The sequence below is a fragment of the Notolepis coatsorum genome (genome assembly GCF_963971535.1).
Source record: "Notolepis coatsorum genome assembly, chromosome: 4".
Classification (NCBI taxonomy): Eukaryota; Metazoa; Chordata; class Actinopteri; order Aulopiformes; family Paralepididae; genus Notolepis; species Notolepis coatsorum.
The window spans coordinates 7,311,970-7,329,429 of NC_140168.1; the positions used below are offsets into that span (position 1 = coordinate 7,311,970).

The 17,460-nt window shown below is 45.5% G+C and overlaps 1 protein-coding gene across 1 annotated transcript; it reads left to right on the top strand.

Moving 5' to 3' along the window:
- Positions 1 to 5,905: 5,905 nt before the first annotated feature.
- On the top strand, positions 5,906 to 7,622 carry LOC311227436 (fructose-bisphosphate aldolase A-like). The gene has a single exon (XM_084313077.1). It carries the CDS (start codon positions 5,958 to 5,960, stop codon positions 7,047 to 7,049), a length of 1,092 nt encoding a protein of 363 aa, XP_084169203.1. The 5' UTR covers positions 5,906 to 5,957; the 3' UTR covers positions 7,050 to 7,622.
- The last annotated feature ends 9,838 nt before the right edge of the window (positions 7,623 to 17,460 follow it).

Consider the following 17,460-nt stretch of genomic DNA (forward strand, 5'->3'; position numbering starts at 1 on the left):
GCGCACTAATGCCATCGCACTTCTACAGACGGACAATCAGTGGTAACTAATGACTCTCCGACTTTATATGTAAATGGGTAGCCTATAGTCTTAACTTTCCCTCATTATTCTTTTTCTTTTTTGTATTCTACCTTCATTAAATGTATGCGCTGGTGGCTGGGACACAGGGCTCCTATCTGAGCGCCTGCGGGAGGGGTGGTCTAGCGTCTCAGCCAATTGAGGTGTGTGTGTGTGTGCGCGTGTGCGTGTGTGTGTGTGTGTGTGTGTGTGTGTGTGTGTGTGTGTGTGTGTGTGTGTGTGTGTGTGTGTGTGTGTGTGCGCATGCATGCATGCGTGCGCGGATCCATGTGTGTGAGTGTGGGTACCTTCATTTAATGTATACGTTGATGGCGGGGACACAGGGCCTCTCACCTGAGCATTTGCGGGAGGGGGGGGGGGGTCTAGCGTTTCAGCCAAATTGATGTGTTTAGGTGGAAATGTGTGTGCGCGGCCGTATGTGCGGGTGTGTGTGGGTTTGTTCGTGTGTGTGTGTCGAGGGCTTGGCGCGGGGCATGGGAGACACCTCGGGCCGGAATTCGTTGTATATTATAATAGTGCTGTCAGGCGATTAAAAAAATTTATCTAATTAATTACAGGATTTGTAATGAATTAATCTAAATTAATTGCATTTTAATCGCATAAGCATTTTAGGCCTGATATTCTATTATTCTATAATCATATTTCAAATGGCATGTGTCCGGATGGCAGAATTCAGTACTGTATCTACAAACCTTCTGTTTAATCATCTTCCATCTATTAATTTGCTTAGATTTTTCAGGTCTGGTAAATTTTAGCATGGTGTTATTCACAGTCAAAGATAAAAAACATTTAATTGATATTCTCATTTGGTTCATTACAATTGACTCAAGCCTAGTAACAGACATAGTATTTCTGACACTGGGAATACATTCCCTGAGATCCATAGATGTCCCTAGAATCAGATACCAAGAACATGCAAATGGACCATATTAAAAAAAATCTGTAAATGTGTATTCTACGTTCTTATGGAATTAATGAGATTTAAAAAAAAAATCATAAAAAAATATATATATATTTAATTAATTTTGAGTACATTTTGATAACGCTATAATTTGCTGTGTAATTAATTAATCTAATTAACGGGATAAACTGACAGCCCTAATAACTAATCTTGGAGCTGTCTATGAGCTCTGTCAAACGGTATTAAAGGATAGACCCGCTGTGGTGTTGGAGTGTGGGAGACATGGGGCGAATCCCCCCTTGCGAGCCGGGCCCTCGATATGTACTGTCCGTGCGTGCGTCTGTGCGTGCGCGCATGTACACATGCGCAGGGGCGGACCTAGCACATTTGGCGCCCTAGGCGAGATTCACCACTGCGCCGCCCCCCCCCCCCCCCCCCCCCAAAAGAAAGGAAAGATTTTTTTTTTTTTTTTTTTTTTTGTAATTTTTTTTTATGGCTTTTGCCTCTTCATAGTTCTCTAACGTTAGTCTTTCTTTCCTCAACGCTCAATTCTATAAACACTTGACCGATACCCAGCTCAGACCGACCGACCGTTTTAGATTTTTGGCTCATTTTCCCTTATGTTAGAATTTTTTTATGTAAAAATGATGGTTGCAGATATAGAGGGGGCGCCAAAACTGCACAAAAAAAAAAATAATAATAATTTATTTTTTTTGACGCCCCCCTCTGGGAGGCGCTCTAGGCGACCGCCTATATCGCCTGTAGGAAGGTCCGCCCCTGCACATGCGAACAAAAGGAATGATGTGTGTGTGTGCGTATATCCTTTTTTTTTTATATTTTTTTAAGGGAGGTGTGTGTGTGGGTATGGACGTATATCGAAGAGTGGGTGCGAGCGTGCATGCGCGCAGATGCTCAAGTGCTCATCCTCTCCCTTCCCCCTTATTATCATGCTATGGTTATAATTATAAATTATGAAGGATATTTAAATATTTTACTTAGTATTATTATTTTGTATTAGAACAGGCATTATGTGTAAGTATATACATAATGTAGCTATTGGGTGTATATACTATTTAGATATATACATTTGGATATAATGATAATTATTTATTTATAAATAAACCTCTTGATTCTTGATTTTATTGTTATTATTTACTCTATTTAAACTTCTCCATTTTTTATATATAATACCCCTTTTTGCATTATTATTATTTATGTTTTTACTCCTATTTTATATTTTTATTAATGATATTATTATACATATATATATATATATTTTTTCTTTTCTATTCGTTTTTATTTATTTTTAATTTCTTTTATCTGATATAGTCCAATAGGGCTGCCATAGGCTATTCATTTTACTTTACCTGTTTGACCTGTTTCCCTACCCAGGGGTGTTGTTATTGTTGGCTTTCATACAGTCTATTCTATTGTACTTAAATGGACATAACTGTGAATAAGACAGGAGCCTCGTTTGCTCAAGAATGTTAGTGATTATGTCATACGGAAGTGACACAGTATTTGGAGCCCTGCTGCTAGTTCTAGTTCTTAGGACAAGCTTAGGAAGGGGTAAGTATGTGTATGTTCTCCGCAAGGAGTGTTTGGGTGTCAGGGATTTTAGGTGTTAGATCCAACAAGTTTGTTTGTGTTAGTTTTGTCTGTGTTAGTTCTGTCCTCTCTCCTCGCCTACTTTCAACAAGATCCTATGCTACTTCATCACATACCCTGATGTCTGAATATGGCTAATGCATCGAATAAGAGAGGACAGGAGCAAGTCTAAGATTTGTCTCTTGGAATGTCAAAGGCATCAATGGCCAAGTCAAGAGAGGTAGAATACTCTCCCACCTAAAACATCTTAAAACCGAAATAGCCTTCCTGCAAGAATCCCATCTGACCACAAATGATCATCATAGATTGAAGGCCTCTTGGGTTGGACAAAGCAAGGGGTACAGCTATTTTAATACATAAAACAGTACAGTTCAATAATAATAATAATAACTTCGTTTTATATAGCGCCTTTCAGAGGACCCAAGGTCGCTTTACATAGGGGGGGGGGGGGGGGAGAGATGACAAATTAACAAACATAGTGGACAGAGGCAACATATACATACATATAAAGTGAGAAAGTTAGGGGTTAAAGGCCAAGTTGAAGAGGTGGGTTTTGAGCAGTTATTTTTTTTATAGTTCAGACCAACTAAGGTTACGGCAGACCCCCAGGGCAGGTTTATTATAGTTTCAGGACCCCTTAATAATGTCATGGTAGTGCTAGTTAATCTATATGCACCCAATTGGGATGACGCAGCATTCATGGGAAAGGTAATAGCATGTTTACCTGATTTGAACTCTCACCATTTGATTCTGGGGGGCGACCTCAACTGTGCAATAGACCCACGGCTAGACAAATCTAACCCAAAGAATGTCTCTCCTTCTAAAATGGCCAAATCAATTACATCATTTGTGACCCAAATAGATGTGTGGACCCATGGCGTTTTTTTAATCCGAGTAAAAAACACTTAACTTAACTTTTCAAAGAGTGAATGCTTCCCTGTGAATAATCTAGCCTTACAGATCCCTGAAAAGCAATTCCCTTTAAGATAGCTAAAGACAGTTTTAAGTATTTGGGAGTGAACATATGTCGTACATTTTCAGACCTTATCGAGAATAATTTCTCACCCCTAATAGCCAAGCTTAAATTAGACCTGGAGAGATGGAATAGCTTACATATAACTATTGCGGGGAGGGTAAACTGCATAAAAATTAATGTGCTTCCACGTTTTTTATACCTTTTTCAATCCCTTCCAGTCTTCTTACCCAAATCCCCTTTTACTAAAGTAAACGCACTGATTTCCCATTTTATATGGGGAGGCAAGCCCCCCAGAATCAAAAGAGAGTTCTTACAGAGGCCTAGAGAGGGTGGGGGATTGGCACTCCCTGATATAAGAAACTACTATTGGGCAGCCAATATCCACAAGATGATTTTATGGACCCAAGAACCGGCACTGAGTTGGTGTGAATCTGAAGCAGGATCCTGTTAGTCTACCTCACTATTGGGCTCTGCTCTCATCTGAATTGCCAATCCGGCCGACCACATTTTCAAGAAACCCAATTGTTGTATCCACTTTGAATATATGGCTTCAATTCAGGCGCGCCTCTGGTTGAAAAAACCCACAGCTCGAAACTAGGCAAAATCTGCATATGGCTCGCTGATAACAAACTATCATTACACATGGGCAAAACAGAGTCCATTCCTTTCGGTTCAAATAACAAACTCAGCAAGACCGACGGCTTCTCAGTTACAGTGGGTGACAATATTGTCACAAGGAAAGATGAAATTACCTACCTGGGTTCCATCCTAGAGGCAAGTCTTTCCTGTGACAAAATGGCATCCAATGTAACAAAAAAAGTCAACCAACAAACTAGATTCTTGTACCGGATCTCCTCTCTGGTAAACAAGAATACCCTGAAGACTCTGGCAGGAGCACTCATTCAAGGGTAATACGACTATGCTTGCACCTCATGGTACCAAAGCACCTCAAAGGCGCTAAAAACAAGATTACAAACATCACAAAACAAACTAGTCAGACTACTACTTGACCTTACCCCTAGAACCCACCTCACCCCTGCACACTTTGACAACCTAGGATGGCTTAGAGTAGACGACAGAGTACAGCAACTTGCAATGGGCCTGGTCTACAAGATACACTATACGACTAAGGTACCCATGTATATGTCAAAATACTTCCCAAAGGTCAGTGAATACCACGACAAGAACACCAGAGGAAGTTCAACAAATCATGTTAAACCCAGATTCGGCTCAAACAAGGGACTAAACACGTTTTGCAATTATGCCACATCAATGTGGAACGCCCTACCCAAAGCTGTAAAGGAATGTGAATCCCTACCCACATTCAAAACCGCTCTTAAAGAGCACCTACGGGAGACTGCAATTCGAAACTGGCGACCGTAAATGTCCAAACCCCCCACCCCCACCCCCTCCTAATAGACAGTTTCCTCCCCACCGCATGTATACTCTCCCCGCCGTATATGTATATTTCTCTCCCACCCACCCACCCCCTTCTAATGTACAGTCCCCTCCCCATCATATGTATATACTCTGTCAGGATCTATGAGTAACAGTACTGTATATTTGAATACCGTATATGTCACAAATGTATCAGAACTAAATACCTATATGTCCCTATGCCATAAATGTCATGTATGTTGAGTATGTCTTAAATGTCAATATGAAATGAAAATGGGGGACCCTGATGTAAACAAGACAAACGTCTTTCTCTGGTCTGCATCCCCTTAACAATTGTGTGTATTGAGCCGTACTGTATTGTACCCATTTTGCAATCTGTTAAATAAAGTTTTCATTAATTAATTAATTAATTCATTAATTCATTCATTCATTCATTCACTCCTTGGGTTCTCCAGCCACAGCCCCATTTGCAACAACCACCTCTTTATCCCTCCCCACACTGACGAAGCCTTTTTGACCTGGCAAAGGTCAGGCCTAGTTAGAGTGAGGGACTTATACCAATAAGGTTTTCTGTAGTTTTAGCGATCTGTGTGAAAGATTTGGCCTCCCGAGATCTCATTTATTTCGATACTTTCAAGTTTGAAACTGGGTTAAACAACATAATATCTCCTTCCCTAATATCTCCAACTCAGTAATTGACACAATTCTGGACATCTGTGTCTCTGTTTCTCAGAGTGGTTTTACTGAAGGGATCTTTGGCCTTTCCTCTGTTACTGGCTGCCGGCCGCCATGCTGCGGTCGGCATGCTGTCTCTCCTGAATGTCACGCGGTGTCTCCGGTTGCCGTGCCGGTCTTTTAATAGCCAATGAAATGTGAGGGGTCACACAATCGAGGAGGATAAATACAAGCTGCAGTGGGTTTGCAGAGTAGTCGTGGACATTAAGTCTGATCTTCCTCTCGTCTCCTCTCAGCTCTCCTCCCAAACTCAAAGTCAGGATGCCTCACGCGTACCCCTTCCTCACTCCTGAGCAGAAGAAGGAGCTCAGCGACATCGCCCTCAAGATCGTCGCTCCCGGCAAGGGAATCCTCGCAGCAGACGAGTCTACCCCCAGCATTGCTAAGCGTTTCGAGAGCATCGGCGCTGAGAACACCGAGGAGAACAGGAGGTTGTACCGCCAGCTGCTCTTCTGCGCTGACGAGCGCATGGACCACTGTATCGGCGGCGTCATCTTCTTCCACGAGACCCTGTACCAGAAGACCGATGAGGGCAAGCTGTTCCCCCAGCACATCAAGGACAGAGGCATGGTGGTCGGCATCAAGGTCGACAAGGGTGCCGTTCCTCTCGCCGGAACCAACGGAGAGACCACCACCCAGGGTCTGGACGGGCTGTACGAGCGCTGCGCCCAGTACAAGAAGGACGGCGTCGACTTTGCCAAGTGGCGCTCCATCCTGAAGATCACCGCCACCACCCCCTCCAGGCTGGCCATCATGGAGAACGCCAACGTCCTGGCCCGCTACGCCAGCATCTGCCAGATGCACGGCATTGTGCCCATCATCGAGCCCGAGATCCTCCCCGACGGCGACCACGACCTGAAGCGCTCCCAGTACGTGACGGAGAAGGTGCTGGCCGCCGTGTACAAGGCGCTGAACGACCACCACGTGTACCTGGAGGGCACCCTGCTGAAGCCCAACATGGTGACCGCCGGCCACTCGTGCTCCTACAAGTACAACAGCCAGGAGATGGCCATGGCTACCGTCACCGCCCTGCGCCGCACCGTGCCACCCGCGGTCCCCGGCATCACCTTCCTGTCCGGAGGCCAGAGTGAGGAGCAGGCTTCGGTCAACCTGAGCTCCATGAACTCCTGCCCCCTGAGCCGACCCTGGGCCCTGACCTTCTCCTACGGCCGCGCCCTGCAGGCCTCCGCCCTCAAAGCCTGGGGAGGCAAGGTGGAGAACGGCAAGGCCTGCCAGGAGGAGTTCATCAAGAGAGCCCTCGCTAACAGCCAGGCCTCTCTCGGTAAATACGTCGGCTCCGGGGCCAGCTCTGCCGGTGCAGAGTCTCTGTACGTCGCCAACCACGCCTATTAAGAAGCACGGACACTCACCACGCCACCCCCCCCCTCCAACTTCTTCCCTTATCCCAACACTCGACCGCAGTGCAGTGAGAGAGAGAGAGAGACAGACGCCACACCAAACCTTTCTTTGGGCCAAGTCGCTGCGGAGAGAAGATTAAGATCAAAACGTTCCGCCTTCACTTGCATTTTATTGAGCACCTTTTTTCAGCTGAAAGGATTCCCATGAGATGTTTTTACACAACCCTGTACTGTCATTCTTTGGTCTGATGCCGGTGGTGGTGAAATAAAGTATTGATCCTCAAGTAAAAAAAAAACATTTGTATTTATTTATTTTCTTCAATAATGTAGCATCATAATTGCAATACAAATGTTTCAAATGGTCATGTAATAAATTTAAATGACAACAACACATTCAGGCTACAAAGTAATAGACTGTGCTAAACCGTGAAACAATATAGGAGGGAATGCTGTTAACTACTGTGGTTCCTTTAGTGTTTTTTAGACTGTTCTATGTGATTTAAGAGTAGTTTGACAGCTCTGGAGAAACTATCTGCAAAATAATAATCGTCGTATAATCAAACACTGTGTGGAACTTGTGTGGTTTTCATAAATTAATATGCACACATACTGAGCACGGTCACATGCGCACAGGGCGTGCGCACACACACACACACACACACACACACACACACACACACACACACACACACACACACACACACACACACACACACACACACACACACACACACACACACACACACACACACACACACACACACACACACACACACACACACACACACACACACACACACACACACACACACACACACACACACACACACACACACACACACACACACACACACACACACACACACACAGCGAGAGAGCACCCGAAGGTTGATTTGAATTTATTTCCATGATAATTGTACTCTATCTGCTCTACCATACACAAACAACCCCTCTATCTACTCTACCACACACAAACAAAACATCTAGTGTGACATTTAAACGACAACACATTCAGGCTACAAAGTATCAGGGGTGTAAAGTACTTGAGTAATTGTACTTCGTTACAATACTTAAGTACTGTTTTGGGGGATTTGTACTTTACTCAAGTATTATTAGGTTTGTATACTTTGTACTCCATTACATTTCAGAGAAAAAAAACATACTTTTTACTCCTTACATTTAAAATGCAGACCTACAAAGTACAAAGTACAAATCTCACAGGTCCAACCATTTTAATTAGTATATTTTAATTGTTTATCTGGCCGAACTAACGTCAATGTTATTAATCCTGCAACCACAGGTAAACATCCAATCAAATCCCCATCAATGGAAAATGAACCCGCCCATACTCATGCTGATTGGTCCTTGTGCAACACTAGAAAGCGGGGATCTTTGATTAAACACCTGCTATCAGAAGAATAGACCGCATCAGATCCGCATTATGCTGTGGTTAATATTGTGATATTATTCAGGGTACTACAGTATTCTGTCTTTAATATTGTGATATTATTCAGGGTACTCCAGTATTCTGCCTTTAATATTGTGATATTATTCAGGATAATCCAGTAAGCTGTGGTTAATATTGTGATATTATTCAGGATACACCATTCTGTTTTTAATATTGTGATATTATTCATGCTGTGATGTGAATGCCGTCCATGTTAGTTTACCTTCAATGGAGAAGTGCATTAAATAATTTTAATGCAAAAAAAGTGTCCACTGTTCTTTCATTTCAGCATGGTCTATCACAGAACACATTCCATTGTGGGCAGAGTGTATGCTTGGTTTCATTCCAGCCTTGCCTAAACACTAGCTGATGATTTCACTAATTGGCTCACTTCTTCAACTAACTCACCTGGTGCAATGTATAGTTAAAATGAAAACTTGGCCGATGATGGAATGAGTTTGAGACCCCTGGTCTATCCCTTTAAAAAAAAATTACTTTTACTTTTTAGTACATTGATACATTTAAAAGTAGGACTTTTTAACTTTTACTCAGATACTCTGACTTTTACTTGAGTCAGATTTTGAGACGGTACCCATACTTTCACTTAAGTATAATTTCTGGGTACTTTTTACACCCCTGCAAAGTATAGACTCTGTGCTAAACTGTGAAACAATGTAGGGAGGGAATGCTGTTAACTGTGGTTCCTTTAGTGTTCTGGAGGCAAAGACTGTTCTATGTGATTTAATAGTTGTTTGACACGCTCTGGAGAAACTGGGATTAAAGTCGTGGGCGGATATAAAGGTGCTGCTCACCACATAACTGAGGAGAAGTATAGGCTATAGCTCTCCAAGGGTTTAGGAAAAGGTACGCTATAGCTCCCCTGCACTGTGGAACAGCATCCCCACCTCCATTAGGCTCGCCCCCTCGATAGATGCCTTCAAATCTAGGCTCAAAACCCACTTCTACCTACTAGCCTTTCCTCATGTTCACTGACTCATGCCCTGTTTTCCTGTGTGTTTGCCTGTGTATCCTCCCATAAAACGGAGTTGTGATTGTTGTCTATATGTATCTATGTATCTACCCTCTGTACAGCACTTTGGTTGACACGTGTCATGTTAACTCATTGAGCGCCAATCACGAGTATAGTCGGGTTAACTCGCCATCGCTTGAGCGTCAATCGCGAGTATAGTCAGGTTTTAATTGTTATTTCTTTTATTAGCGATATCCATTCATTTTCATCCATCCAACCTGATGTTATCGTTGGGAATGGGTCTGAGCTCGCAAAATGGCAAATACCGCCGCCTATCGTCTCCCGGATGGTATTGCACATCATTGGATTGGATTGGCTGGGACTGTGCACCAGAAAAAAAATAAAAAAAAAAATAAAAATCCATTGTTACTTGACATCTCATTCTCACTCCTACAAAAATCACGCCCCCCTTGGAGGCTGGACTGCACATTGTTAAGTGATGATGGATATCCAAGGTGATTGACGAATTCCTTATAACCAATAACCCTGACATCATATCCCCATCCCTACTCTGGGAGACTTTAAAGGCGGTAGTTAGAGGAGAGATTATATCGTTAGGTTATGACTATAACCAAGTTCTGTTAGTTAGGGCGATGCTTGGCTTCGCCTTCTGCACTATCTCGCGTACGTGCACGCGTACTGAATAAACCACAAATGTACCTCTAATACCAGTATTAGTCTGACCACACCCCTCATCAGCTTACCTTCATAAGCAGGTGTGTGGTCACCTGCTCTCCTCCTTCCCAAGCTTTCACCACAAGGTGAGGTCAAGGGCTGCAGCGGCCGTCCGAAGCCAAGCATCGCCCTAACTAACAGAACTTGGTTATAGTCATAACCTAACGTTCTGTATCGTTAGGGCTCAGCTTGGCTTCGCCTTCTGCACAAGGGAGGCCAAGCGGAGCCACTTGGCTGACAAATACACCCCGCTGACAGCCCCCCAAAACCATCAGAACAGGGAGGGCCGAGCCCCCCCGACCCCCCCTAATGGAGGGTATCCCCCCTATTAGAGGCTTCACGGGAAGGCGACGGACCCGACCGTGCGAAGAGCTCTCAAGCAACTTAACGCACAGGGTGAGCAGACCGTGGCTTGACCCACGACTACACACACGCACAACCCGCATGCCACCCGGGAACGAACGGAGGAACAACCTCGTTACTGCCCCCAGAATCACGGGGTCAAGGGCAAACCCAACCCCGTGGCAAGGCCGTAGCAGCGGAGCACGAAGGAAGACCCAGACCCACCAAAAGGACTGGACTCCCTGGAATGGGGGCCCGGAGAAGTCCATGATGCCAGCATCAAGACCCCACCAGGTGGGCACGTAGTGCCCCGCCCCCCACATCGCCAGCGTATTCGGACAAAGGCCCCTCAGTTACTGCACCTGGTATTCCCAGGCGGAACCAACCAGGCCAGTAAGCCGAGCGGGCCCCGTCCCCCCAATAGTACACCGCCTGGCACACTGACCCTGCAGAATAGGCAGTCAGCATGGCCGTAAGCACACAAAAAAGGTTAACCAACGGAAGCAGGCAGCGCACCGGGGAAAAACCAGGCAACAGGCTGTTAACCCTAGCCTGGAGACTGCGGACGAGACAGGCGCCAGAGGGGACAGCTGAACACAGCCGCCCCGGCGGAAGGAGCGTAAGCTGGCGGTGTTGCATGACCAAGCCTCCATTTAACAACCCCCACCCAGAGGGGTCGAGGCAGAGAAGGCTGACACGATTGGCAGACGTCATGAACGTGCAGGGGCACCCTCAACCGGTGAACCCGGGAGTTGACACTGCTCCAACACACCAGGGAATCAACCACCTCGGTGTTACCCAATGCGGTGGTTGTTCCTATAACCCCTCAAGAAAAAACTCCAAAACACACCTGCGGGTATACACCGGCTATACCGCAGTACAAGTGTTTCAGTTTCCAAAAAGGGTTAACCCAGGCCTACGGGTCGCAAACATCACTTCGGACCGGGCCTGGCGGTACGGGAAGCACAGGGTCACCAGAGGAGGTCAAAAAACCACCCCCACAGGCCCCTCTTCGCCATGCGTGAGAGAGGAGCGAAAAACAATGGAGAACCAGCCCCTAAGCACACCGTACCTGGTATTCCCCGGCGGTCTCCCAACCAAGTACTAACCAGGACCAACCTGTGTAGCGGCCGAGATCCGACGAGATCGAGCGCGTACAGAATGGCATGGCTGTAAGCCATGACGACAGTGCTGAGTAAAAACATACCCAACCAGGGTCTCCATAGCGCTTAACCCTGTGACACCCAGACCGACCTGGCATTTTTCCCCCTGAAAAAAGCCCAAGTCCCTCAGGGTACCAGAACAGCAGATCTGCATCCCCGGCGGACAACGGGTTCAACTGATCTGGACCAGCGTGACCAGAACCAGTCCCGTGCCCTAACCACGCCGACATGCCCCAGGAAAAGGGCAGATATGCGTGTTGATCTTAACATGAAAAGAAGGCGCCACCCAGACGTCGGGACGAACCGCGCCTGGTGGCCCACCCCAAGGGCGTGAGACCCCACTACATATGTTCAGATCCATCCCGTCATCATCCCCCAGACATGAACGAGGATCCGTCGACAACCCACCCAGGTCATGGGATGTGGTCGCCGGAAGAGGAAAAACCCCCATCTCAGTTGCTTTATAAAAACGCTGTTTCAACCACAAGCAACTAAGGCGTGCCAGTCAATCGCCTGTTTACAGCGAGCTAGCACTATACGTGCGTCGGGACACACCCCCATCAATGAACAGGCTATTTAGACCTGCCATTGAATCCCCAAGGCGCCCAGGGGAACGACAAGAGGGGTGTGACACTCCCTAACTCCAACACTTCTGGAATAGAAAGAAGGAAGCATCAACAGTATGTATCCCAGTCTACACAGCCGGGGTAAAAAATGTACACATTTTTACATCCCACCACCCTCCCATAGGAAAGAGACGGGGATCCCCAGAGAGACTTCCCACGCGAGCTGTACAGATTGAAAAGAATATATTGCACCTTGAGCCATGTAAAAAACTGGTTTTAGGGCCTCCGGGGAAGAGGCACCGAACCCATACACACTCAATAAACGAATTGAATCGAATATACATACAATAGAAAAGGACCCTTCTAGAGGGTCCACTCACTTTGACAATCTGAGGAGGAAGGCTCTGTACTCTGATGGAGGCTTCCTCACATGGATCACATGGAAGAAGGAGTCCGAACTCACAGAAGGCCTGAGTAGGCGCTTGGTGAGGAGGAGCCCTGACCACCCCCCCTGAAAACAGATCCATCACATGGACCTGAACAGCACACGGAAGTCCTACCAACAGAGACGCGCACGGTGACGTACTCTATGGCGGGGGAATTCCTGCGGTGCACACGCCCAATATACCAGGCCGTGGGACCAGAAACTCCCTCCCCCCCCCCCCCCCCCCCCCCCCGTAACGTGCCGAACCGCCACGTGACGGGAACCTTGAAGGACAGGGGGTGTACCCCTGACCGACAGAACAATGGGGAGAGGAAAGGTTACCAGTTCACCCCTTTACGACCCCACACCCATGATACGACGTAACGACAAAAAGAGAATATGACACAGTCATAGTCAGCTCTATGAAGCGTTTCACAGCTCCACACAGCGCACGAGCTAACCTGCTATCTGATTTTTACTAAGGAAAAACACAGAATAGAGAGGGCTCTAAGAACCCCGGTCCAACATACACATGTGCTTCTGTGGCCAGTACAACCCAGTTGTAGGTCACATGACACACACAACCCATCATCATCACAATGAGAGAATACATCATTCTTGATTAGTATCGACCACAGGCCTTGCTAAGCACATGACAGCAACCAAACCAATTTCCCTTTAGGAAATAAGTTTCTCCAGCAGATTTAGCACAACCTCAGCAATCAAGCTGAGAGTTACATCGTATCCCTACCACACAAAAGACACAATTAATGCACAACATGTCTGATAGGAGGTGATAAAGTCCCCAGGGAACCGGGGGGGGAAACACAATCCTCCTATTTCATCCTCAATACGGCCAGTTAAAACAGGAAAACCTGTTAATGTGTGAACTCACTGTTCATTGTCATTACAGTCTGAGAAAGAACATTCTTTTACTCACTCGTCACCAAGCATAGCTTCATAGGTTAGTTGCCTTAGTAGTGAGTACACGGTACACATAAACACCATGATGTTTCTCACACAACAACCAGATCAATACATCACGACCTGCACGGAGAAGCTACTGCCAGTGACAAAAACAGCTCACACACAACCCGCAACGTATCTCAAATGCATTGCAACAACACACGTTTTGGGAAAAAACACCGTCATTCACAATACATTTAGCAAGGTAAAACCAGAAGACGTGTTATGAGGGTCTGGCCAACCCCGTACCTGCCCGGAACGCAGATCAGCGAAGTGCAGTCACAAGCGTCCCGTGTTGTTCGATCCGGGCAGCGTCGCCGCTCCACCAGTCGCTACAGTCCCCTTTGTTGACGCAATCCCCGTCTAGGCTCGGGCAGGGTTGACGAACATCCCCTGTCAAGGATGACGTCGTGGTCAAAAGTGTAAAACATGTTAAAAATCAAAGCACGTTCAACAGAATAGCATCAAGCTAACGGCTGCTCCAGCCGTTCGGGTGCTATCGCTTCCGCTCGCGAGACGCCGATCTACGACGCACGCGATCAGGAGCGAGCTCCCGGCGGCGCGCGAGAAGCCAAGCCACCCCGCGCCAGGCCACCGACCGGCTAACCGTAAGCTATGAACATGTAAACAATGACATAACACTCACCCAGACAGGCCGCCGTTCTGAACCCTCCTCACTTTTTAAGAGAAAAGGAAAAACAAGACGTCAACACCGCTTCACAACGGTGATAATAACACGTCCGGCGGAATCAGCACAGTACCAACTGGCCTGTATAGCTGACTTTGAACATGAATCTGCCGCTATCGCACATTACATGCACATATCCCCTCGTGAAGGAATACTCTCATTTGGATATGAAAGATGGGGCTTAACACGGTGACAGAGAGAATCCACTCGTCCAGAACACACAGGGATCACCAGTGTCAATGGTCGCGGCCCACTAGTTAAAACTATAATGGTCGCCAGACCAAGGCCTTCTGTCGCCTAGACGGCTAAACAAAGGACCCTAGCCTGGGGCCGGTTTCCATAAACTTCGTCTAGTAGCCCCCATAGCACTAACAGACAAGTGGAGCCCGCCAGCAAACACTACTCACCCAACCTGGAACGCACCGCTCCTCACAACAGCGGCATGTCCGACAGTTCAGCTGTGGCTTGACAGGTTTCACCCCAACAAACACAGCAAGGAACTGCAGTTGAGAAGCATGCAGCGGCGTGCTCCCAATACGAAAACCGGTGGAGGGTTTGTAGAATGATCATCATCTTCTAGACACTCCAGTACGAAGACAATATCGCCGTATTTTCTCGAAAATAGTGAGAGAGAAAATAAAGATATGATGTCAACGTATCCTTGTTTCCCAAGCTGTTCCTAATCCAATTTCTTCCATCATGGTGTCAAGTGTGGGGATCTACCGAGGCACTTCTTCCTTGTGGTGAAAGCGAGAAGGAGGAGAGCAGGTGACCACACACCTGCTTATGAAGGTAAGCTGATGAGGGGTGTGGTCAGACTAATACTGGTATTAGAGGTACATTTGTGGTTTATTCAGTACGCGTGCACGTACGCGAGATAGTGCAGAAGGCGAAGCCAAGCTGAGCCCTAACGATACAGAACCTACTCTGCAAGACAAAACAAACTGAGAAAACAAAAGCAGGAACAGCTCATGGAAAGTATTGCAAAATTAGACAGAAAACTAACTACTTTTAACCTGTTCCACCCGTGGAATATTTTCGCCTAAAATATATACCTAGGTAAATGGAATATTGCTCCACTTCTACAAGGGCCATTTGCATATTCTTGGTATCTAGGGGCATCTATGGACCTCAGGGAATGTATTCACAGTGTCAGAAATATTGTGTCTATTATTAGGCTTGATTAAATTGTGATGAAACAAAGGAGAATATGAATTATGATTTTTCTTTGCATCTTTGACAGTGAATAACACCATGATAATAATGACCAAACTTAAAAAACTGCCACTGATCTCGTTCAGATCCCTCTTGAGATCATGTGTAAAAATAAATCTAAGGAAATTAATAAAGGGAAGATGATTAAACCAAAGGTTCTGTAGATACAGTACTGAATTCTCCCATCCGGACCAATGCAATTTGAAATATTATTATAGAATATAGAATATGATGCTTATAAATTACCTTATTATAGCCAATTCGCACATTTATATATATATATACATATATTATCTTTCAAATGCCCGAGTTCAATTTGGATTTAGTATCACCAGGCGTGCATAAGAACAGATAATGATATCTACTGTAATTTACTGTATTCTTTTTATTTTCACCACAATGCAACCATTTTGAAACTAATTTCAGATCTAATTGTTGCTACATGCTAACAATAGGGAGGAGAAACTAACTGCGTTTCAATATTTGTCAAAAACGTTACCTTTTGTGGCTTATTATCCCGAATAATAATTATTGACATAATTCATTCAGAACGCTGAACTTTGAACCCCCATAGAACTTGCCAGGAAGTGTAGTTTGGAATAATTCCAACGCTGATCCACAGCTATGCATGCCCTCGACAAAATGGCCGCAAAAAACTACAATTCCCATGGTTCAACATTTTAAAAATGGTCGCCGTCTTGGAATAGACTTCAGCAAATCGAGAAGGTAAAACTATCTAATGGTACTTTTAACCTATTGCTAAACTAATGTATTGATGATAATATACATTCTACATGCTTTTATGACATGTTAGTGATGTTAATACTTGAATACGTTTGATTTTAAAATCGATTTTTTTTGCAACACTCTGAAAAATATTGATTTATGATCAGATGCCGTTTTGGGACCGGATCCGGTCCCGTCGGGTGGAACAGGTTAAGATTACGTGGGTCTTTCTATGAACATGGGGAGAAGGCAGGACGCCTTCTGGCACACCAAATTAAGAGCCGGTCGACATCCCAACAAATTGAACAAATATGGACTCCCTCTGGAGAACTCACAGTCATCCCATCTCTTATTAATGAGACCTTTAAAACATTCTACTCCGAGCTTTATACTTCACAAACCCCTGCGGATGACACAGATATGACAGGGTTTCTTGACAACCTGGAATTCCCATCCATAACCCGCATGCAAGCGAGCGAAATGGACCAACCTCTAATACTTGGTCATATAGCAGACTCGATTAGACTGATACAAAGTGGCAAGGCCCCTGGCCCAGATGGCTATCCAATAGAGTTCTATAAAAAATTCATAGATAAATTAACCCCCCTCCTGTTAAAATGTTCAATCACTCTCTGGACCAAGGGGCTCTGCCTCCAACTCTCACTGAGGCCTCAATAACCTTACTATTGAAACCGGGTAAAGAACAATCTGACTGCAGCTCCTACCGCCCTATCTCCCTTTTAAATGCAGACTATAAAATCCTAGCAAAAGCACTAGCCATGCTAGATTCGGTTATGCCAGGTATCATATCATTAGACCAAACAGGGTTTATGAAAAACCGCAACTCCTTCTCTAATATCCGGCGCCTTTTAAATATTCTTGACTCTCCTGCATCCGGTGAGACACCAGAGGTGGTGGTCTCCTTGGATGCGGAGAAAGCATTTGATAGGGTGGAGTGGGGGTATCTACTAGAGGTCCTTAATAGGTTTTGTATTGGTCCCAAATGTATTTCTTGGATAACACTTTTATACTCTGCACTTAAAGCATCTGTGAGTACTAATGGGATGATATTCCAATATTTCACTCTTGGTAGAGGTACCTGCCAGCCAGGGATGTCCTCTGAGTGCTTTGCTATTTGCCGTAGCAATCGAACCTTTATCTATT

Coding starts and splice junctions, on each gene's coding strand:
- LOC311227436 (XM_084313077.1), top strand. CDS start 5,958: ATGCCTCACGCGTACCCCTTCCTCACTCCTGAGCAGAAGAAGGAGCTC.